Raw genomic sequence first — 25,203 nt, 5'->3', positions numbered from 1 at the left:
ATGATTGGTTGTTTATTTGGCCTTCGGACCAAATTATGTATAATTTATTATTACAATTTTATTGTTTAATGTGATCGGCAAGTAAATATAAAATTCAGTTAATGAAAACAAATTGAAATGTTTCTAGTGGTATTAATGATAAATGTATAACTGAACTCGTGCACGTTGTTGCGCATAAAAAAAATTATGATTGTTCAACTACTTTTGGGTGTAATTTGCTGCAGTAAGTGCAACTCAGCCACCCTGTTAGGCAATCCAACTACGTCGGATCGCGGACAAAAGGCAACTGTTTCACCTTTGTAGGCAATATTCAATAATTCTATTTGATGCAATCTTGAACATGATCTGCCCGAATAACCAATGGCGACCGATAGTGAATAAACACTAATTTCTACTGCAGACTGTAACCAATGACAACTATTAATAAATAAAAATAAAATTTACAATGTGGACCTCAATGTCCCTGTTTGAGCACTTCTTTAAAATGCGAATTTCGGCAAATCCTTTCTTATTGCACGGTGAAAGTATTAGAAAAACACTATTCCAAATTTCGAGTTCGTACGTTGAGAAGTTTTGAGATACAGCGATAAGTGAGTGAGTTAATGTATAGATTCCCTTCTCCCTCCCCTCCGACAAAAAAAAAATCGTGCAAAGTGGTGACACTTAGGAAGGTATTTAGAACAACTCTGTAAAAAAAAAAAAATGGAAAAATAACAAATAGTATTGTCACAAAATTGGAACAAAAAAAAGGGCTGTTCTTTTATGTAAGGATGGATTAACTTTATTTAATTTTTAAGAACTAATTTAATACTTATTTATCGTTTGAAAAAATTGTACTAAAACCTTCAACAGACTGTCAGGTATAACGGTAAAAAATTTCAGTCAAATCGGTTCAGTAGGTTTCTCGGTTAGCGCAGTCGTAGAAAACCCCTTACAATTTTATACAGTAGTAGGAATATAGATAATCGTAATTCATTACGCAATAATATAATACAAATTTAGGCAACGAAAACCAATATGTTACATTTTTATAAAAATTTATAAGAGCGCGGTGGTCGGCGGCGGCAGCTTGTTGAATGGTGTACATTGCTTACTACGCAGCGGCCGACAGTCGCGATCGTGATTGTGCCGACGCAGCCCAAACAGTGTGCGCACACGATGAATACCGTCCGATTGTGTTTCGCAGCCACCGCCGTCGCGTATCTCGTTGTCGCGATCGACTGGTCAGCCGCCGACGCTGTGGTCTGTTGCAACAGTAGTTCAGTCACGAGCGGCAGCGGAGTCGCGTTTTGCCAGAACGAAAATAGGACGTTCCACATGGTCGAGGCGATCGGCGGTGGCACGTGCGATGACAACCGGACAGCCTTGCCGGTCCGGAAGTGCTGTCCTCCGGGCCAGCTGTACGATCCGGAAATGCGGTTCTGCAGACCAGCCGGGGCGGACGACGACGAGTACCTGCGGCGGATGATGCAGCGACTGAGAGACGGATTCCGGGTGGTGGCAGATGCGGTGATGGTTGGTTACGATTACGAGCAACCAATGTGCGACGCAAAGCAAGTGCTAGTCGACGTGCCCGCCGTGGAGGTGCGTGGGCTGATGGAGGCGGAACCGTCAGCCATCGAGTTGCCACCGGACTACTGCTTTGACATGACGCCAACCGATGAGCTGGTGGCCCGGACGTGCCGGCTACGCGACCAGTACTGCGGCCGGGACGGTTACACGTGCGTCAACAAGTGCTGCAAGTGCGACCAGATGTACGTCATAGACGACGAGTAAGTCTACCGTCTACGGTGGTCTATGTATAAGTATAAAGTATCGATATAAAGCGTATCGATAGCTGCAGCTGGTGCCGTTGTTTTTTGGTGGGGAAGGGATGGTGGAGGTTAGAAGTTGTCCTGATTGGCCAAATGTCGAATGTGTATGTATATTCATACAGTGGTGCCGAGAACAAGGTTAAAGTCTGGCAAGTGCCTTATTTTGTGACCTTATTTTGTGGGTGGGCGGTGGGTAATTCAGTATACTTTGTTAAAATGTCTATTCATATTATTATGCCTAAGTAGTATGGAAATTATAGGTATATTGACCAATACATTTTATACACGGAGAAAGCATCCACGGGGTTTGTTCTTTAGTTGTAAGGTACCTGTTTATTTTGTCATTGTAAAATCCCACCCGGGTCAGTGGTGGGTCTTTAAGTACGAGTAGAAATGTAAAAAGTGAGGAATTAGGTAACTAGTAATTGCTTTGCTGTAAGGTTGAATTCATTCTTTTTGAAAACATTACATTTATTAATTTATATTATTATACATTATAAAACCACCTATTACCCATATATTATTAATGTTATTATCGTATTATTCATATTATATTATTATTCACTTTTGGTCTACTCAAACTTTCCATAGATCGGTCAACCGTGTGAGGTTCATGGTATACCCAACGTATAAATACCCAATAAACTTAAAATATTTAGCATAAAATTGATAAAAATATTTTGAAACATCGTTATGTATAGTAAAATATAATAATATACATAAAAGATTTAATTCCAAACGAACAATATTTTTGAATTAGGAACAATAAAATAACTACAATCGTTATTCTTCGTTTAAATATCTAATGTTGTATAAATTTAAACTTCAATGTCTATTTAATGTATTTTTAGTTCCAGTATGAAATATTTTAGAGGAACTTTGTATTTCATTGACAAGTCCTAAGTACTCCTAATGTATTTTAAATGTATTTCAACTGTACACAGAAAAATTCATTTCACATCTTGTATAAATTGTAAGATATCTTAGCGGGCCCAACATTTTATAAACACTCCAGAAATACCTATAAATATCTAAAAAAATTATTTAAATACTTAAATTGAGTATAGAAAATTATAATTTAAGTAACATTGGAATATTTCAAGATTCTTCGATCAATATTTGTAGAATATTAACAAAACTCTCTTAAGGTTAAATCACTGTGATAAATATAACAATTAACTTGTTTTTTTAATTTTCAGTAAATCACTTTTGAGCGAGTGTTAGATTTTCAAACATAAGGTCATAAAAATTGTATGAATTGTACTATGGGTAAATACATGATAATTTGAAAGTCTACTATTAAAGACGGCACCGTACAATATTTGTGCTGTAATCCATAAAGGTAGATATGATAAATATATTTTTATCAATCTTTTTGATCGCTGCTTCACACAAAATGTGCAACAATTTTAAAAAGCTGTAGCTCTTGCAATTTTCCTATCTTTATTTTTATTTTAGTTTCACCTGATTAAAAAAGATTGGTATAAAGTATAAACTATAAATGAATAAATAACATGGTCAGACATTTAAAACAATTTTGGCGCAATTCTACTGGTACATTATGAGGGTTAATACGATAAATTTCTGTAGATATACCATATTATATTATAAGTTAGAACACCTGGGATTACTGGTTTAAACTTGAATCAAAAACCTGTCCCAGATTATAATATACAATGTATTATATTCATTTTATACCTCCGTCCATTTTATTTTAAATGTTTTTCAGTTTCGATTTTGTGGCTATGATAATCTTACTAAATTAACATAACATTATAATATTATGTAGTCATTATTTTTTTTTTCTATAAGTCATAAATGTCCAGTGTTGAGTTTATCTAAATAAATATACCTATTTAATTTGAAAAAAAAAACACATTATAAAGAAATGAGAATTCTTCAACGAAATGTCTATATAGGTATTTTATATACATAGATTTGATCGGCTTCGCCCGAATACCGAAATTATTTTAATAATTAGTATAAACTGCAAAATATGGTATTAAGAAGTATTATATAGTAGTGTACATGTTTTTGGTTATTTGACAACATAACATACGGTCAATTTTGGCAATTTTGGCCAACAAGATAAATAACTGACTATTATTTGTATTTATATATAAAATAAGAGTTAAATATTTTTATAATTCAGCTTTGGAGGCTAAACATTGCATTTTAGCCTTTAGGTATGAAATAATAAATTTAATTCAATAAGTCAGATCAAGGAAGATGATATTTTATTTACACACAAACAATCATCTTCACCTATCAATACTAATAGTATTCAGTTTTAGATTCTGAGCGAAGCGATGAATGTATTGATTTTACAATGATGTGTGTTTTTTTTTTTTATTTTTTATTTTTTTTTTTATTTTTGTGTCTGTCATCACCTTTTAGGACAGTAAAAGTGCTTGGATTTTCTTCAATAGTAACTTTTCTGATAGGAAAGTGAATCTAGTTGGTACTTTGGGGGGTCAAAAATAAAAATTTCCTAGTAGTTTTCACAAGCGACGTGAAAAACAAAAGAAAAATTAAGGAAAAACGGGAATTTTTACGCAAAATCTGTTTTTGAGAAAATTTGATTTTTGGTTTTTGGTGTAACTCTAAAACAAATGACTGTAGGGACATGAAATTTTGACTGAATGTTTATATTAGCATTTTCTATACACGATAAAATTTACAAAATATTTTGACTCTTTTTGAGCTGTTTACGGCCATTGTCAGTTTTCAATTTTTTTAGTTTTTTTTTCTATAAATATCAATAAAATTTTATCTGTTGAGTAAAAAAGCTTGAAAATTTAATAGAAGGCTCCTAGGTTATTGTTTCAAAGGCAGATGAAAAAAATTAAAAATCCTTAGTCACAGTTTTTATTTATAAGCATTTAAAGTTCAAATTTTGACAAAATACTAGAAATACACGAAAATTAGCAAATTATTTTGAGTTGAGAATTCATAAAAATTTTTCTTTTTAAATCTAAGATTTGAAAATGTAATATAAGATTACTCATAAGTTTGTCTACCTTTATCAAAAAAAAAAATGCCTACAAGAAACTTAAATTAAATTTTTATGAGCGTCTGAAATTTATATTTTTACAACATTTGATATTCACTCGATTTCTCATGTAACAATTTTATTATTTTATTGTAATTAAAAAACGAATGACTGTAGATACTTGAAATTTTCACTGAATATTTATATTAGCATTTTCTATACACCATAAAATTTTGAAAATATTTTGACTCTTTTTGAGCTGTTTACGGACGTTGTCAGTTTTCAATTTTTTAATTTTTTTTTTTCTATAAATATCAATAAAATTTTATTTGCTGGGTAAAAAAGCGTGAAAATTTAATATAAGGCTCCTGATATAATATCATTCTAATAGTAGTTAGAAAATATTAAAAATACATAGGCACAATTTTTTTTTATAAGCATTTAAAGTTCAAATTTTGACAACATTTATCAAATTTGTAATGTATTAATTATTTTGTGGTTAAAAATGTATAAAATGTTTAACTTTTATGGCTAAGGATTGAAAATTTAAAACAAGGCTCCACGTAAATAGGTTATATATAAATTACTTTATTCACAATAATATCATCAAATATACTTGGTAATATCATAGGCTGACTGACCGTTTTCGCTCAGAATCGTTTTTCTTATGCAATGATATTACATCATTGAATTCAAATTTAACACCATCCATTACAGTGACCCACTTGTAACCTACTGTACAGCAGAGCGACATCCACTTATCCACCTTTTTTTTTATACTGTTTATAATATAAAATAATAAAATATATAAAATACTATGTACAGAAAACCATTAAAACCCATTCGGCGTCGAGAGGATCGTAACACGTTTGAGTTATTTTTTGATAACGCAATTTATATAAAGATAAGATATCGGTGTTTTCCATACAACTCTTATAATATTAAAACTATTATAATAATTTGTAGTTTATAATTTCTGCTAGTGTTTATTTACGACAGAGTGCGTAAACGATTCTAACTGTAATGACGAATACAATTAAATTGTGAATAATAGATCACTCGTAGGAGTATATTTGGTATAACCTTGTGAAAAAAAATTGGAAAAATGTTAAATAGCGTCGTCGGAAAAATGGAACATTTAAATACAATAACCACCCCCCCCCCCTTAATATAAAAAATCGGGTGATGTGGTGACACTCAGGAGGGTATTTGGAACAACTCTGTGAAACAAAAATGGAAAAAAGATAAATAGTGTTGTCACAAAATGGGAACATAAAAAATGCCTATTCTTGCGGACCTTGCAAAGAGGCCCCAAAAATTAGCTTTGTTTTTTAGTTTGCCAAGAAATTTATCCACTTTTTTAGTTATTGATACGCAAAAATTTAAATGTATTTATTTTGTTATTTAGATAATAACATTTTATAATAATTATAATTATATTTATCTTTATCTAGATATCAAAAATATTCTTTATCTTTATCTGCCTCTATGTGTTACATAAATTTACCATGCATACGGTTATCAGTAACGTTTTGCATTTTGTCATAACACAATAACACTATGAATAATTGTTGTTTTGAATGCGATATTATCCAATTGTGTTTACTAAATTATTGAATCCATATCAAACCTATTTTATTCATCGTAAAAATAATATAACTCGAACTACTTTTACCACCATTGTATGTATATTCTACAAGATCTACTTTAAAACTATTGTAAAAGACAAAACTATAATAATTATTCCACATTTGATATAAACTTACTATTTTAAATTTCTCTATATGTATCGTAGGGTTAACCAGCGTGAATAAGAAAAAAAGTATTGAATCCACAGGGAATTTTATTGTTCTAAATAATTTGATAAAAGTTTATTATAGTTACTAATATTATTGTTGGTTGCTAAACTCAATATAGTATTTAGTAGGTATTTACTATTTTGTATCTTATTATTATATTTTATGTATAGAAATATAATTTTTCGGTAAACATTTACAATACTCTGAAGTTCCAGACAAAGGGCAAAGAAAAATGTTATCATGTTTCATGAACTTGTGATACAAGATATATTTATTTTGTCTAGATACCTACTCAAACATATTAGTTTGACTGATTGAATGTACAACAACTAAATCATCTCATAATACCTATACAACCTTATACTTTATTATGTTGTATCATGATATCTGTACTAACCTATACCTATGTATTAATTCACAATATTTCCAAGTTACAAGTCAGTTTTTCATCAAATTTCAGATTCAATGTTCCTCTTAGCTGTTTCATCTTTCACCACGAAAAAAAGACTAACATTTTAATCCTGAAAATTAAAACAAGATGTATATAAGTTTTTCTTTGTGGAATTACAAAACAAAATTTGAAGTAAAGGCAAATTCATTTATTATTAGTGTTTGAAGTTCAAATTATAATAATTGATATTCAAACATAAAATAACGATTTCTCTTCAAACGGTTTTTGTTACTTGAAACATTTTACTTTTACTTAAATTATTTTTTTTTTTACACGAATACATTTTCAAAATATTTGAATACAGTGACTAATGAATCGTTGTATACGATGAAAAATGATTCTTAGTGGTGACAGTTTTGTCTATCTGCCTATTATGTTACAAAGTATATTTTGTTACATGCATTATTATTTCGTTGCTATGAGTAATTTATTTTTCTATGAGTTGGTAATACAGTAACTTAAGCAAATCTAAAAAAAACAAATTTTATGTTGTATCTATGTAATAATTATTAAAAATATAACTATGCGAAGCTATTATTAACTTATGCGTCAGATAAATAACGTAGAAAGATGTAAGTTGGTTCATGGTGTAAATTGCTTAAAATGAATCTTAATAGTACTTTTAAAATGTTCTTATTGTGTATAGGAAATAATAATATATGTATATGGTGAAAAAGTATCAAGTCCCAACGAGTTATATTTTTAAATTACAATAAAATAACTTTTTTTTTTTTTGATGCACTACTACATGAGGGCCGAACGCTTTCACATTACTTGACTCCCATATGCTGCATCGTTCATTTAAATATAATATAAATGTACATACATTGATTACAGCTCACATGAGCCGTAGCATACCTTTCTCCACGATAGCTGGTATATTCGTATGCTACGAACTCCATGATGCCTGACACAACTTTCAGATGGCAAGCCAAATGGATATAGCCGAGACATGCCCCGGGAAATCCCCTCACATATTTGCAATTTAGTTTTGCAGTTTCAAACTGAGTTCGGCGTCTTCTCCGACTGGCCTGCGCCTGTTGTCTTAGACATCTCGTTTAGAGGGTCCTCTTCTCGAACCGGCCACAAAGCCTACCAGGTGAATGCCCGGTGGTACCACCATGCTAAGGAGGTCGTCGTAGGAAACGTTCCACAGGGTCGGTCCTAGGACCAACCCCTGGGGGAACCACATGTCATGGTTCTGGGGGCTCTTTGAGCCGGTCCAAATGAGCTGATAACGCTTTGCTGTTCTGGGCATCATGTGATAACTCTGCCAGCTGGATGGTGACCGTGTGACCCTGTGTGTGTTATTGATGGATGTAGTGTCGATGGGGGTATAATTGGCATGCCCATAGAATTTCACCGATGACTGACCGTCGCTGTTTGACCTCTTCCTAGGAGCGTCACCTGAAGATCCGGGTTCGTCCTGAGCCTGGCCCGAGCTCCCTGGTCTGCCCCGATCCAGTTTGAAGACCAGTTTGAACCATCCACAGTGACCATGAATATATCTCCGTTGTCCGCACGTCTGTAGGGTTTTCAAAGCACGTAGTAGTGCCCGTTTTTCCCTTTCACCCCTATAGCACTTGCAACATAGCCATTCGAGCAAATCAATACGACGCGTACACTTATATAATACGCTGTTCTAACTATTAGGCAAAAGGAAGGTACACGAGGTTTTCCCTAATAAAGACAACACATTGAAATAATATTGTCGTTCGTGAATGCGTCGACGAAAACAATTTTATTATAACACACGTAAAAAAATATAATTATTAATACAATGATGGTTGCCGTTGCCATTCGTTATCGAGAACGGCGATCCGAACAGTCAATCGCGAGAGCGAAAAAAGACGAAAAAGTTGCGTGACTTTAAACAAAAGTGCGAATAACAATAAAGTGTAACGGAAAACAAGAGTTGCGAATGGTTTTCGCGGAGTCAGTCGGACGATAGAACGAGCTGCGAGCGCCGCAGGAGTAACGTGCCGGTGGCGCGAAAAGCCGGCGGCACGTAGAGCCGTAGAGGGAGGGGAGGACAAGTGTGGTAGTCTACCGCAATTTCATAAATACAAATCAAAGCTGATTGCCCGCGGACGACCATTGGTATACCAAACATGAACACGACAAGTGTTTCCGTTGGGAAGTGATGATACCACACGTCATATAACAACAATACCTCGAACAAAACTGTATAATCTCTTATATTATAAAAGAGCAAGAGTCTCCGTTTATTTCTGACAGGCTCGTGCGATTGAACAAGGAAGAGCAATGAAAAAATTCCGTTGCTACAGCGGCGTTATCGACTCTTTTCTTATCATTTCCCCGATTTTTGAAATTTTTTCGCCCCTTTTTATACTTTATTCGCGTGTGGTTTATATTTGCGCGCCGTCCGTAGCGGTCGCAATGTCGAAATGTGCTCCCAACCGGACTTTTTCGTTTTCTTCAACCGTTTCGTCTTTTCGCACGACGTTCGAGCCCGAATCGCGCAGTAAACGTATTTTAAAAGCCGTTTATATGCGCTTTTCCTTCAAAATCAGGTCGTTCGCCTCGCAATCTCGTTTCGAAATGACGCCGGCAACCGACGCGTATATATATTTAGTTTTGTATATAGTTTATATTATATATATTATATTATTTATAGTATATATTTTTGTTTTATAGTTTTGCCTATGATTTAATAGTTATTAACGGAAAATGATTTTCACACACCCCGTTAAAGATATATAATATGGGAGATAGCAGTTGCTACCCCAGATAAAAATTTAGGTGGAATATTATATAGATAAGTTGAATGTGAGAAGATTTTTAAATGGGTCACTAAATTGTGATTAGTTTTTACCCCATCCGACAATAAGAGCCAAGTGCCGCCTATATTTTAATATGTATATTATTATTTTTTAAGGCTTCGACGACTGAGGTCATTAGCCTGTAAGGTTGGTAGGGTTGGGACTGTTGGTACGGTCGGTTAGGAACACGTGTATGTGTGACAAGGTTTTTGCGCACAACGAACAAAGATGGTCACCCATCCGAGAACTAGTGGCAGCGGCCGTTGCTTACTCTTAATCTCGTCGCGTGATTGATTTCAGCCACTGCGCCGCGCCGAGTCACTTTAATGTTTTAGAATTATATAATTATGTGTAGATGGGAACATAATTATTTATTTTTAGTATAATATAATGTACCAACGACCTACCTATAATAATAGTAATAAATAACTTCTACAGAAATTATATTATGTATTATGTATATATTATATTAATTATATATTATATTTTATTATATTAATATATTATGTATAATGCATCAATAGGGAAGTTAGTAAGTTATGGTAGTTTGATGTAGCGACATGGGCACACCAGAAGTGAATAATATTGAAAAATTGTAACTGTATTATATTACACCATTATGAGTGTACCAAGGTATGTAAAATAATATGATTTACACGTAATTTTATGAAAATATCATCTTAAATTGTTTAGTAGGTACCTACCTAATAATAGACAATATAATATATATATATATTTAAGATCGTCCAGATCCATAATACTAATTACCATAATATAATATGTATGTTACTTGATATAAGTTTAAAACTAAATTGTCTTCGTGAAGTTGTTGACATATCTACGCAACTAGCGGGGTTCGCAACCCACCGCAGGTGGATTGCATACCTGGTGATATACGCTTCGCATATTGTCCGCGATCCGACGCAGTCAGATCGCCTACCTAGACAATCAAATACATCTATCGACTTAACACTTTTTAACAATTTTAACAACCAAAAGCAGTGGACAAACGTGAGGAGATCCTAGAGATTGTATCCATTCACAATGTTCGTGACGGATTTCTAGACGCTCGATCTTTTAAACATTCCCACCAAAATGCCAAGCCTTATCTCCAATCCACATCTCAAATCCTTATCACAAATTCTAAGCTTTCGTCTTACAACTTTACCGTCGCGACTTTCATAATTCAAACGACTCTTACTCCAAAATCTGTACATACACTCAGCGAGTCCAACGACCCCCCCCCCCCCCCCGAGTTTCACTTAGAGCTAGTACTGTGTAAAAGGATATAAGCACTAATGGTGTCCACATAGAGTAAGAAAGGAGATATAATACTTCTCAATGGGTCTTATTATATACATTTAATATGACTGGACTTTAGGCGTTTATCCACACGTTTAAATACGTATATATAAGAAATATAACTGGGGATATACCTGTTTTTATATCAGTCCGTTCACTCTAATTTTAAACAACACAGAATTTTATTAATTCTGATGAGTAAAAATTAGTTATGTTGTGCGTGGGTGGGTTAGAGAGGGATAGAAAACAAAATATAGCGCCATGAGATTCTTTTAATATAATATTCTCCATTACGGGTTGTAATTTTTTTTTTAGCTAAATTTCCTTATCAGTATTTTGTTCTTCATAATTGTAGTTTTAACTAATTTTTTCTCAGTCGGGGGTTTGGGTCGGATTGGTGATACCTTTACACCCCCTATTGAGATAGGCCTAAGTAATAATGACAACGTATCAATTAAATGTCTCTTAAATCTTGTAAAAAGAAAAAAATTTAAATTGCCATTGCCATTGTAGTTATAAATATCATTAGCAATAAACGTTACATTGCACTAGAGCATTCTCTCCCCCTAATTACACTAACGAGTATAATATATCTTGCAGTGGTCGAAAGTGCAAGCAGAGCGAGAAGCCGTTCACGATATTTGCCTATGAAACAGACGCGGATGGCCGTCCTGTGGGCCAGTCGAACAGCACGGTGCTGCCGTACAACATCGAACCCCGTTGTTTCACAAAACAAATGGATGAGGACGGGTTCACGTTGACCACAGATGGCAGCCTTTACCTTACCGGTGACGTCCAACGCATACCGGAGACTGAGTACTGCGTGGAATATTATGCCAAGGCCGGTGCACAGGTGGTCGCCGTCCTGCAGGCGTTCGTGTGCGGAAAAGACACACGTGACAGCTGGGTGTACAAATTCATACGGGCTAGTGACGTGGCGTCTGTCGTGTGCCTGGTGCTCACACTACTCGTGTACAACACACTGCCCAGCCTCCAGAACAGCCGCAACTACTACGTCAAGTTCTACATGGCCTGCGAGCTCGTGTCGTCAACCATGTATGCAAGCCAATGGATTACAGAAGACCTAAAAGGCCATACATGCGTTCTATACGGTATGTCTTACCTACATTTTTATCATTATTTGATTAATTCCTACCACATAATATAGCAATATATCTAAGACTCTAAAGACACCAGCTGGATAATATGTAATAAATTGGTTTGGGAAAAAATGTCCAAGGGCAAAATATGCTATACCAAAACATCCAACTCAAAGTATTTATTGTATAACAAATGCAGGATTAAAAAACCATCAGATAGGATATTAAATATTTAAATCCCCCAAAAATATAATAAATGTTATCTAAAAAAAGATTAATAAATAAATCTATAATATATAACTATCGTCCTATATATATTATCTATCATTACAACTTCTTTAAAATTACGAATTTCAAACTATTTCTTCTATTTTTTATAATACATATACATATAGGTAGCCTACAACAATATTAATTATGTAAAAAATCCTACAATTACCAACTTGATCAGTGATCAATTATAAAATTTCCATTTAAATTAATTTTCAAATAATTAGGAAACTTATGCTGTTTGATCGAATTTACCACTTGCTTTAAATTTTGAAACTCGAAAAAATTGTCTGTGCTTATTATCCTATATCTTGATTACACTAATTTTTAATTAGTAGACCACAGTTTGTTAAATTCAACAATTTTATTTCTGATCGTATTTCGTCATGTCATGTGTTCCGCAAAGTGACTACCTTTTATCTTTAATTAATTTATTAATGATATTGTTTAAACTTTAAATTATTCTTATATTTTGATCTTTGCTGATAAACAATAGTTAAAAAAACGCAATATTCTTACAAAATAATTTAGATAATTATAATACTAACAATTGGTGTACCTAATTCTAATAGATTGGCTATTGATTTGATCAATTGTTATGAATTTCGTTTCGATCGTACATGAAATTACTACAGCTATACATATTCTTGTAGGTGGCGCGTACCTATAGATGTTTTCACATCAATTAATTATTCTTATCTTTCTTAAATGTCTTTTACCTTCTATAGTTGTATCCCTCTATAAACAGTATTGGCTGGCAATTCCGAAAAGTATTTCAGATTCAGCCCACGTTAAATAAATGTTGGAGACTTGATAAGTGGGTTCCCCTGGGTTTAACTATATATCAAGATGGTCAAAACTTAATAAATCTTAGTTAAAATGTGCCAACCGACATACATTTTACTGTTAAATGTATGAAGTTCCAAATACGGAAAATTAAGTTCCAATTAGATCCAAAAAAATCCAAAATATTGGTAAAGGTTTGAAGTGTAAATTGCAATGTGAGAACGGGGGCAACTGTACGCAATTAATCGTTCATGCATCTAAAAACTAAACAACAATAAATATAAATTTTCTGGTTATTTTTTGTCTTATTGGCATACATTTTTTGGCTTCCACATTATATTTACTATTAATTATTATTTTATTTGTTTATGTAATTTGAATTAATTTAGAGTGTGATTTTAGGTTATTTTACATTATTTGCAGTTCTGACATCAATTTGCTGGTTAAACGTAATATGTTTCGATATTTATTGGATGTTAAGGTATGTAAATTATATTCTTCATAATAACGTAAAAGAATGTGTAAAACAATAATGTGTATATTCATGTGGTGTTTTAAACTTCTTAGCTACAAAAAAGTAGGCAAGTAACTATAACTGAATTGGGAATTTCGAAAAGGGCCCATGTCGAGTTTACATCAAAATATACTTTTCCATGTTTTTTTTCATTTACTTATGTCTTATATAGACCAAGAAAAAAGGCTCATATCTGTTCCAATTTTAAATCCCTGTAATCCTCGTATAAATTTCGAAAAAGACTCATCTCGGAAAAGTTAATGAATCACTTTTCCAATAAAATTTCACTTCAAGAATATTATATATTACGTAGGCATAACATTAAATAATAGTAATTTTAGAAAAAAAATTGCTACAATGAAAAACAAAATTAAAAAGAATATCAGTTTTTTGTGCTTCCTGAAAAATTTGAATTTTTAGTTACCTATGAGCCTTTTTGAAATTCCCGATTCAAATGAACTTGTAAGTAAAAACTACAATTTGTCATTTTCTATTAGAATTATACTGTTACGGAATAAGACTTACAAATCATTTTATATCACCGTAATTCTTATGTTTACGAGTGTAGAGTGGAAACATAAATGGTACCACATACTGCATATTTGTGCATTACATAATATTATTGTAATATAGTGTAAACGTTTTCATAAAACTAATTTAATATTTATTATACCTTGGACGGTTATTTTTACTGTCATAACCAGTGAAGGAGTCGCCCTCGAGACATATGGCTAATGGTGTAAAAACCCCCGAGGTGTCGGCCTTATAACTCCCCGTCACACAGTGGTTAGTAATGTCATAACCAGTGTCAGTTTTACTGTTGTGGTAGATGGGTGGCCCTACTCCCTGGCATGTGCAAATGTATAAATTTGAAGAAACTCTAAGTCCTCAAAACGTCAAACATTGGTAGGTCATCTATAAATAAAATTATTTCATAACATACCTATATAATATATAATATGAAGTATATAATAAAAGTAAATAAAAGCTCATATGTATAAAATTACTGATCTTGTCCCATCATCAGTAGAAAAAGATATTATGTATATTTTTTTTTTTTATAATTATTTTCACTCCCCTTTGGACTTGTCAAGAACCACCCATGATCGTACATTAAAAAAAGGAAGTAATCGTTTGGAATTAATAATAATTCGAAAAGTTAATATAAATAGCAATTATCATAGGTAATAAAGTCGTGTGTGAAATTCCTACCTTTTAGTAATGTACCTACCTACAAAAGAAACAAATCATGAATAATATATAATTGAATAGGTACATAGTACCTATTTAGCATGGATTATATTAATTTATGTTTTTTAAATATTATAGTTAATTATATTACCAATTGGCAATTGCTATATACATAGATAGTTTATTATTCGATTATAGATATCTTTGAAATCAATAGTAATAATATCATAATATTTAAACTTTTAAAATCAATAAATAAAATCAAAATAACAATCGTGTGGTAATTTTTAATAATTGATACAAATTTTAAAAATAAATGTAATTAAAAATTAAAATTCCACAAAAGGCTTATATAGTATTACTATCTGATCCCATGCACTTCGTTTCCCGTTAAATATATCAACTCTATATGACTAAAACATTGTTCAATTCGTTATTTAATATTCGTTTATAGTGATCAAAATTTCACTTAAATTTTCTGTACCCCGGAATAAAAATTCTGATTCGCAGCTGTACATTTTTAGGTAGGCCCCGTGATGTTTGTATGTAAGTATATGATTTAACTCTAAAGTATCAAAGTTTACGGTAGATTAATATAATAAATTAATACAAAATTCTAACCTAACCTAACCGTACTACGTACTAACAACTAAATTTAACCCTTTTTAAATTAGCCTATCTTCTTCCCAGAGGTCTAATCTACCCACAAATATTCATTTATATATATATATATATATATTGATAAAAGATAATAATACAAATCAACAAACATACCCGATTAATCAATAGCAACCAATATATCCTACACTATTATTATTTTAACCTGCAACAATAAACTACATTTTTATTTTATTATTTAGTTTATTTTTTTCTGGACAGATGGCACTACTCTTGTATTTTTGACATCCAGATTTTCTACTTTTCCGGTGGATTTGCCTAAAATTTTCTTTCATATAAACCTTCTCCGTAAAATACTCTTTCGATTAAAAAAAAATCAAGAAGATCTGATAAGTAGTTCCAGAGTTTAGCCTGTACAGAGATTTTTATTTTACATTTATATAGTTACATACCTATCACCTAATGCATTATACCAGTGTCCAGTATATCATATTATAATATAAGGGCTGCTTTTAAAATCTAAAAGTACAAATTATAACAGTTCATATTATATACCTGCAAATAACATTTTCAACACATTTTTAATTTAGGAACAACATTTCAAAAAACAGAAATACATCAATATCAGTACGTACCATTATGTACCATATTTACTGTTGGGGATTTTCAAGTGTTTGCGTATCTACTGGTTATTATTTTCAATTTTCACAAAGCGAAACGTTACAGAAATTAGCACCCAACATTGGAGACATTGGAGATTGCTGGTTCGAAGGTAACTTCACACAATTATTTTAAAACAAATTAATCTCGACATTTTTTTTCTCAGATTTAAATATTGAACATTTTAGATCGGTGTTAATATTTTATGACCATAATATAATGTAATCGTAGGCAGTCCCAAGTTTTTACTTCAAGTGTAGCACATTTAATTACACATTTAATATAGAATACACATACCTTCCTAAGGCCGGATAGGGCAGTCGAGCATTTGAGAAAATCTCGAAGGACTGCTGAAATTTTGGGCCGGTAGGATAAAATGGCCGCAATGCCGCATCACAATTTTCATGACAGCTATATAATAGTATACTATCAACAAATGTGAAAAAGTCATTATTATTTCTTAATATTAATATATGGCTAATATATGGGCCATTGGGACATCATAACAAATTATGGGCTAGTTGAAAAATATTTTTGAGACTACCCAATCCACCCCTGTACATTCACACACATAATGTATAATATATTATATACATTTCATTTCATTTTCCTACTTGGAATTTTCATTTTATTTTAATTTTATAAGCATCTAGTTTATTAAATTGTTATGATTATTAGTTATAATAGTTATACTTATAATAGATGCATAGTTGTTTTTACAGAAGTTACAGCTTCGGCCCTACAATACCATCTAGTAGTAGACAATGATTTCAATGTTGTAAATGTATGACCAAATGATCATGATGCAATTATATTTTCTAAAATAGCGTGGCTAGGAGGTCTTCCTTCGATAAAAATAAAAATAAATTGTTTAGTACCAAAAAACTAATTCATCATTATTCTTCAAACCGAATGCTGAATTTACCTTTTCACATAATATATAATCTACTAGGGCAATATTAATACAATGAGCATAGTAGTGGACATACTTTAAAATATTTTTATTTTCCACCTTATATTTAGCTTGTACTCTTCCAAATGTACTACCAGGCATGGTACATGCACCATCAAAACAGACTGACATAACAGATAAAAGGCTTACAGAAACTAGTAATACAGGCTATGCACCCGTAGGACTACCTATGTTTGTAATAAACTGGAATATTGTATATTTAATTAAAACCATAAGGTAACATATAAAATTCCATCGCTAAGAGGCCAAAAGCTGTATGTCACAAACACTAAATTTTACAGGAGAGCAGTTTTATGATTATAAATTATTCTACCCAAATTATTTTGTTTTGAAGATTTTTGTTTTTTGGATTTAAAGCTGAAAAACTTGAAAATATGAACTTTTTCGAATCATAATCAAAATTAAAACTAATATTAAAAACGGATAATGTTTCGTACGATCTACAGACATTTTTCTGCTAAATTTAAATATTTTTTCGGAATCAAAATCAGACAACGTTAACTAACTTTAATTTTGTCAAGACAATAAGACGTATACTGTTCTAAATTTTGTGTAATGAAATTTATATTATGGTTATCGATCTATTGACATGTGCATGCGCGTACGAAAGAGGCAACTGCCGATACCCGCATTTAATTTCACTCACACTAATAATTATTTACAACTAACAAATATAATTCCAGGGCGGCTATGACAAGATTAGAAATTGCCTAAATGTTACCCCTTAAATAATAACCGTATCGAGGCCCCTTAGTAGGTAATATCCTGTCGTTGAAACTAATCGGTAATAAATAATATATATTATAGTATTTGAAATGTTATCTAAATTATTATTTGGGTGTACTCCGCTGATTATCTAATTTAGATAGATAATAATATCACTGACATTGAACTTATATTTTTTATTTAAAGAACGCCACACCAATTTGAAGCTGTCTCCGTCTTTCAAACGTTCAAAATACCGAATTTTACGTTCACAATAGGTAACCGGTAGGAAATCCATATTCCATTTAACATTTTAGATTCTGAGCGAAGCGATGAATGTATTGATTCTACAATGATGTGTGTTTTTTTTTTATTTTTTATTTTTTTTTTTATTTTTGTGTCTGTCATCACCTTTTAGGACAGTAAAAGTGCTTGGATTTTCTTCAATAGTAACTTTTCTGATAGGAAAGTGAATCTAGTTGGTACTTTGGGGGGTCAAAAGTAAAAATTCCTCAGTAGTTTTCACAAGCGACGTGAAAACCAAAAGAAAAATTAAGGAAAAACAGGAATTTTTACGCAAAATCTGTTTTTGAGAAAATTTGATTTTGGTTTTTGGTGTAACTCTAAAACAAATGACTGTAGGGACATGAAATTTTGACTGAATGTTTATGTTAGCATTTTCTATACACGATAAAATTTACAAAATATTTTGACTCTTTTTGAGCTGTTTACGGCCATTGTCAGTTTTCTATTTTTTTAGTTTTTTTTTCTATAAATATCAATAAAATTTTATCTGTTGATTAAAAAAGCTTGAAAATTTAATAGAAGGCTCCTAGGTTATTGTTTCAAAGGCAGATGAAAAAAATTAAAAATCCTTAGTCACAGTTTTTAATTATAAGCATTTAAAGTTCAAATTTTGACAAAATACGGAAAAATCACGAAAAATAGCAAATTATTTTGAGTTGAGAATTCATAAAAATGTTTCTTTTTAAATCTAAGATTTGAAAATGTAATATAAGATTACTCATAAGTTTGTCTACCTTTATCAAAAAAAAAATGTCTAGAAGAAACTTAAATTAAATTTTTATGAGCGTCTGAAATTTATATTTTTACAACATTTGATATTTACTCGATTTCTCGAGTAAATTTACAACAATTTTCTTATTTTATTGTAATTAAAAAACGAATGACTGTAGATACTTGAAAATTTCACTGAATGTTCATATTAGCATTTTCTATACACCATAAAATGTTGAAAATATTTTGACTCTTTTTGAGCTGCTTACAGACATTGTCAGTTTTCAATTTTTTTAGTTTTTTTTTTTTAAATATCAATAAATTTTTATTTGTTGGGTAAAAAAGCGTGAAAATTTAATATAAGGCTCCTGATATATCGTTCAAATAGCAGTTGAAAAATATTAAAAATACATAGGCACAATTTTTTTTTATAAGCATTTAAAGTTCAAATGTTGACAACATTTATCAAATTTATAATTTATTAATTATTTTGTGGTTAAAAATGTATACAATGTTTAACTTTTATGGCTAAAGATTGAAAATTTAAAACAAGGCTCCACGTAAATAGGTTATATATAAATTACTTTATTCACAATAATATCATCAAATATACTTGGTAATATCATAGGCTGACTGACCGTTTTCGCTCAGAATCGTTTTTCTTATGCAATGATATTATATCATTGAATTCAAATTTAACACCATCCATTACAGTGACCCACTTGTAACCTACTGTACAGCAGAGCGACATCCACTTATCCACCTTTTTTTTTATACTGTTTATAATATAAAATAATAAAATATATAAAATGCTATGTACAGAAAACCATTAAAACCCATTCGGCGTCGAGAGGATCGTAACACGTTTGAGTTATTTTTTGATAACGCAATTTATATAAAGATAAGATATCGGTGTTTTCCATACAACTCTTATAATATTAAAACTATTATAATAATTTGTAGTTTATAATTTCTGCTAGTGTTTATTTACGACAGAGTGCGTAAACGATTCTAACTGTAATGACGAATAAAATTAAATTGTGAATAATAGATCACTCGTAGGAGTATATTTGGTATAACCTTGTGAAAAAAAATTGGAAAAATGTTAAATAGCGTCGTCGGAAAAATGGAACATTTAAATACAATAACCACCCCCCCCCCTTAATATAAAAAATCGGGTGATGTGGTGACACTCAGGAGGGTATTTGGAACAACTCTGTGAAACAAAAATGGAAAAAAGATAAATAGTGTTGTCACAAAATGGGAACATAAATAATGCCTATTCTTGCGGACCTTGCAAAGAGGCCCCAAAAATTAGCTTTGTTTTTTAGTTTGCCAAGAACTTTATACTTATTTTTTATTAACAAAAGTGGTACTAAAACCGACAGCAGACTGTCAGGTCTAACAGAAAAAAATTCAGCCAAATCGGTTTAGTAGTTTTCCCGGTTAGCGCGGTCGCAGAAGAACCCTTACAATTTTATATAGTAGTATAGATATAGATTATAATATTAATATTTTTTATTCATTTCTATGGTGATAAACAAAGTGTTAGAAATTAAAATCCATTTTTATAAAAATTAAAAAAAATTAAAAATGTTTACTAAAAAAAAAAAAATAATTTTGTAAAGTATCAAACCAAAGTTGAAATATGTTTCCTAATTGTATTGACTATACTAACCAATTAAAGTAAAATAAGAAACTCATAAGTCTGTAGACACAACTAAAACACAACATTACAGGGTTGTCAGACAAATTAAAATAATAAGACGTATCGACATATCATCGGTGATTAGAATGGCATAGATTAAAAACAGTTATTCAAAAAAAAAAATCCGTCTGGATATATTCATTTTTTATAAATAGATTAACAAATTAAATAATGTCTTAAACATTACCAGTCCAAAATTGAATGAATTGTTTTTGACAAATTAAAGTAACAAGTCCGGACTTGTTATATTTGTCTGCTTAACAATTAGATCATGTTAAAATATTTATTGTATGTCTCATTGCGGTTTAAAATTTAAATGTCAGGTGCAGCACTGGCTCTGCACCCTGCACCCGTAGGACCAACTATATTGTATATTTTATAAAAACCAGAAGATATTTCTACCTTGAAAACGTGTAAATTATGAGTGATGTAAAGGGGCTTGAACTCTTTTATTTAATACTTAGATCATATTTAGTATATTTTAAAAGGTCACTACTATTAAGAGTGGTTTATGTCAATACATTGTGAATATAATAATAATATAGTATTATATAATATGCATTCGTAGAGCCATGGCTCTCAACAATATGTTATGATGTTGAGTTGGTTTATGAGTTTGTAACTTCAGAGTTTAAAAGCAATGTTTAAATTTGTTATATTATAGATTTGTTAAACAACTTATAAATTATATGTAAATATCTTACATAATTTGTTTCATACAATAAACGAAATTTTAAAAATTTTCACTTCGAAGTTGTCGACTATAAACTTTTAGATATAATAAACATTTTATTTTTATTTTTCATAAAATATTTCAAGAAATTTTAAAATCCTACGGCTACATCTGTTAATCATCATATTATATGACTTCGGGTGGACAGGTTTATTTGCATTTAAACAAGTAGGTATTTGCATAATAAACTACAGTAGGTAAATCTTAAGCGAATCATCTTAAAATATTTGTGAAAATTGTGTTTATACGATAGGTATATAGGTTATTATGTTGATTGCTTAATGTATTATACATTAATTATACCATTAAATACTGTTGACTATTTAGGAAGAATGCGGACGTTGCCAAGAATAAAATAACCATAATATTATGAATCTAATATAAGTTTAAAAAAAATATAAATTTTATAATGTGTTTTTAAAATTTATTTAAGAAACGAGGTTTTCTGTTTAAATAATATGCCGATATACCATACTGCATAAATATTGCATAAAATGCTTAAAAATTTTCTTTTAGCTATTAAATAAATCGATATTTTATATTTATTTTGTACAAAGTATGTTTTTAAAAAAATGTAATTGGTAGTTATTTTGTTCGAACAAACCTTTGTTACCATAATAGTTTGGTTCGTTCACTTCAGTGGAGCCGAACCCTGTCTACAGCTGCCGCTTTACATGTTTTGAATGGTTGGTGGAGTGTTGTGGTACCTATAATAGGTATAAGCTAGTATAAATGGTTTGTTTTAAATGTTTGAATTGAAGATAATAATTGTTGGTATGATTATAAGCTCAATATTAATATAAAACATTAATTATTAGTTTTTCATTATTCTCTATTTACTTACACGAAACACAAAATACATGCACCAATAATAAGTAGTTTAACAGATAATTGTTCAAAGAACAAAAGGTACATGTTGTTATCTACAATTTTAAAATATTAATTAATTTTAATTAAAAAATATTTGTTACTCATATATTTTATTTGCAACAATTAACTTATACATTATTTAGTAATTAAGACTGTGAAAAAAATAATAATCGACGGTATACGTGTTCGTAAAAAGTTTAATATTTATTGAGAATTAACTTTGAATGAACATCGGTGCCACTGGATTTCTATATTAAATTTGTATATTCCATGGTTATAAATATATAATTATTAATTTATATTTAATATTTTTCCAGACAAAACTCGCTACGGAATTTACATTTTCTACCTGATACCCACCAGTTTTATGGTGACTGCCAATTTAATTATGTTCTTCCTAACTGCTATTTATTTTTTAAGAATTAAATCTGAGCTCAACGAATTCAAAGGGACAGTTTCAAAAACAGAAAGTTTTCTTGTTTACAAAGAGAAGTAAGAAAACTGTAGGATACTATCCATTCACATGCGCACATACCTAATAATATAGTCTATTAACTACTTTGGGTACCTACATATTCATTATTTAAACATTATTAAATATTTAAAACATTAATCTCTGTGAGGCAAGTCTAAATATAAGTGATAAGCGTCAAAAAATATGAAGATAATGAAAAATCTATATTACTGTACTATAGTACAATATATTATTATATAGGTAATATGACGTTATTACTTATTAATCTAAAAGTTTGATAAATTTAAAATTAGTAGTTTCCGTCTTATCTACTAGTTAATATAAATCTTCTAAAAAAATTTTGATTTATTGGTCAAAAAATATTTAAAATCTTTTCATTTGACTTAATATAACTTTTATTTTTAACAGATTTGTAATGAGCATCAAACTATTTCTGATTATGGGAACCTCATATTTTTTTTGGATAATATGTTCTTTATTCCAAATTTATGAGGGGATCATATGGGACTTTTCTGATGCAATGACCAGTCTACAAGGAGTTATCGTATTTATTATATTTGTGGCCAAGCGCAAAGTTATTATGGACTTACGGAATAAGTTTAGAGGTTCAATGGATCATAGTGAATCGACACAAATTAACACTATCTCTGGGTCCTCATAAATGTGGCACTGGGAAGTGCTCATAAAATTTATAATGATTTCTAAATTGTAATATGAATATATAATATTATGTAAATATTATTATAATATATATTAAGACTCGAAGCTTTAGGGCATAAAAAAATCATTATTTTCGTGCCTTTAAATATTACGTATTTGTTTTTTGTAATTACTATAAAAATAAAATCAACTATACTATAAAAGCAAGTCCATATTTTGTGTTACGGTTTGGCTCCGAAACTGCTTATTAGATTCTTAGCGGAGCGAGGAAGCTACTAGCTAGTGGTTTTACAATGGTGTTTATTTTCTTTTTATATATATATTATCTGTATACAAAGTTGTTACCAGAAGGAGTGCTTTAATTTCAACATATAGTACTTTATCTTTCAGCAAATTGGATCAATATGGTACTTTTAAGAGGTCATTTTTCGATTTTCTCAATAGTTATTTAATGCCACGGGAAAAACTACAGACAAATTACGAAAAACCGTTTAAAATGGGATTTTAATTTCTAACGCTTTGTTTATCACCATAGCAACGAATAAATATTATAATATTATAATATTAATTTAACTTAAAGGCTAGGTATAGTAAATAATACAAATTTAAAAAAATCCAGACTGATAAACCGTCTCCACTCAGAACCGTTTTTCTTATACAATGATATTATATCATTGAAATCAAGAGTAATACAATCCATTATACATTGACTCACTTGTAACCTACTGTGCAGCAGAACGACATCCACTTACCCGTTTTTTTTTTTTTTTGTGTTCATAATTGCCAGGACAAGATTTTTATGAAAGAAAATTTTAGGAAAATCTACCAGAAAAGTAGAAAATCTGGAATTAGCAGCGCCATCTGTCCACGAAAAAAATAAACATATTATGTTTGTTTATTTTAAGGTTGCTATTGGTTATGATTGTTATAGTTTTGGTTTTTAATCTTGAAGAATTTTATTAAAACAAAAAGAGGAAATCAAACCTTGTCCACTCCACAAATGGTGCCAAGAGGATGCGCTTATCTAGGAACAATATAGGTGAAGATGAAATTAATAACATGTCCGCTGTATGTTGAATTGAGTAAAAACAAAAAACTTGGTATAACTTTGATACTTTAGAGTTAAATTATACACTTACGTATAAACGGCTATAATATGACATAAGCAGCACCAATGGTGCAAAAATAGCATATCATTTACGCCAAAATTAATATTTCATATAAATAGTTATTTAAAAATGTCTATCTTATAAACAATTTTCAATAATGAACAAATATAGTAGAAATTAATAAATTATAATTTTAATAAATGGGTTGATTTTTTGGATCTTATAAAAAATTGTCAATAATAAATTATTCAATAAAATATAATTAGTTCTAATGTACCTAATATCCATTAATCGTGGTATAAGGGCATCTAGGGTTTTTGCGATTTTGTACGATATGATTTTGACAATTTCGTACTATAGAACTTAATTTTTCTTATCTTATTTTGGCACTTATGTCTTCCACCGGTACAAACGGTGTCCGCGATCTACTGCAGGTAGATTGCCTACCTGATAATATACTGCTGCGAATCTCACGGGATAATGCCGGTCGAGATGGCTATACATTAAAATATAGTATCATTTACACTTAAAAAGATATTGCTTCCACATCATATATTACGCCCAAAAGGAGTTGAACAATCAGAATTTTTTTTAATTAAAAGTTAAGATAAGTTTTCAACAGTTTTACACTACTCTGCATACAGTTCAATTACTCTTCATATAAAAAAAAAAA

At 30.6% G+C, this 25,203-nt stretch overlaps 1 protein-coding gene across 4 annotated transcripts; it reads left to right on the top strand.

Moving 5' to 3' along the window:
- The first annotated feature begins 736 nt into the window (after positions 1 to 736).
- LOC132934737 (G-protein coupled receptor Mth2-like) lies at positions 737 to 23,628 on the top strand. 4 transcript variants are annotated; one of them, XM_061001078.1, is made up of 6 exons: positions 737 to 1,754; positions 11,742 to 12,253; positions 13,700 to 13,778; positions 16,211 to 16,392; positions 22,604 to 22,778; positions 23,170 to 23,628. In XM_061001078.1, the coding sequence occupies exons 1-6, from the start codon at positions 1,159 to 1,161 to the stop codon at positions 23,420 to 23,422; spliced, it is 1,797 nt and encodes a 598-aa protein (XP_060857061.1). In that variant the 5' UTR covers positions 737 to 1,158; the 3' UTR covers positions 23,423 to 23,628. The 4 variants fall into 4 exon arrangements, with proteins under 4 accessions (XP_060857061.1, XP_060857062.1, XP_060857063.1 ...); XM_061001077.1 differs by having other exon boundaries at positions 739 to 1,772; XM_061001080.1 differs by lacking the exon at positions 22,604 to 22,778 and having other exon boundaries at positions 738 to 1,772; positions 23,170 to 23,307.
- Positions 23,629 to 25,203: the final 1,575 nt, after the last annotated feature.

This window comes from Metopolophium dirhodum, chromosome 1, assembly GCF_019925205.1.
Source record: "Metopolophium dirhodum isolate CAU chromosome 1, ASM1992520v1, whole genome shotgun sequence".
In the NCBI taxonomy this organism is placed as follows: domain Eukaryota; kingdom Metazoa; phylum Arthropoda; class Insecta; order Hemiptera; family Aphididae; genus Metopolophium; species Metopolophium dirhodum.
The sequence above is the reverse complement of the archived record's forward strand: the minus strand, read 5'-3'. Positions and strand labels throughout refer to the sequence as shown.

Bases quoted from the DNA above. Each gene is read 5' to 3' on its own strand.
- LOC132934737 (XM_061001077.1), top strand. From the start codon at position 1,159: ATGAATACCGTCCGATTGTGTTTCGCAGCCACCGCCGTCGCGTATCTC. The intron at 12,254-13,699 runs GTATGTCTTACC...GTGTGATTTTAG, and splicing joins CCATACATGCGTTCTATACG to GTTATTTTACATTATTTGCA. The intron at 22,779-23,169 runs GTAAGAAAACTG...TATTTTTAACAG, and splicing joins TTTCTTGTTTACAAAGAGAA to ATTTGTAATGAGCATCAAAC.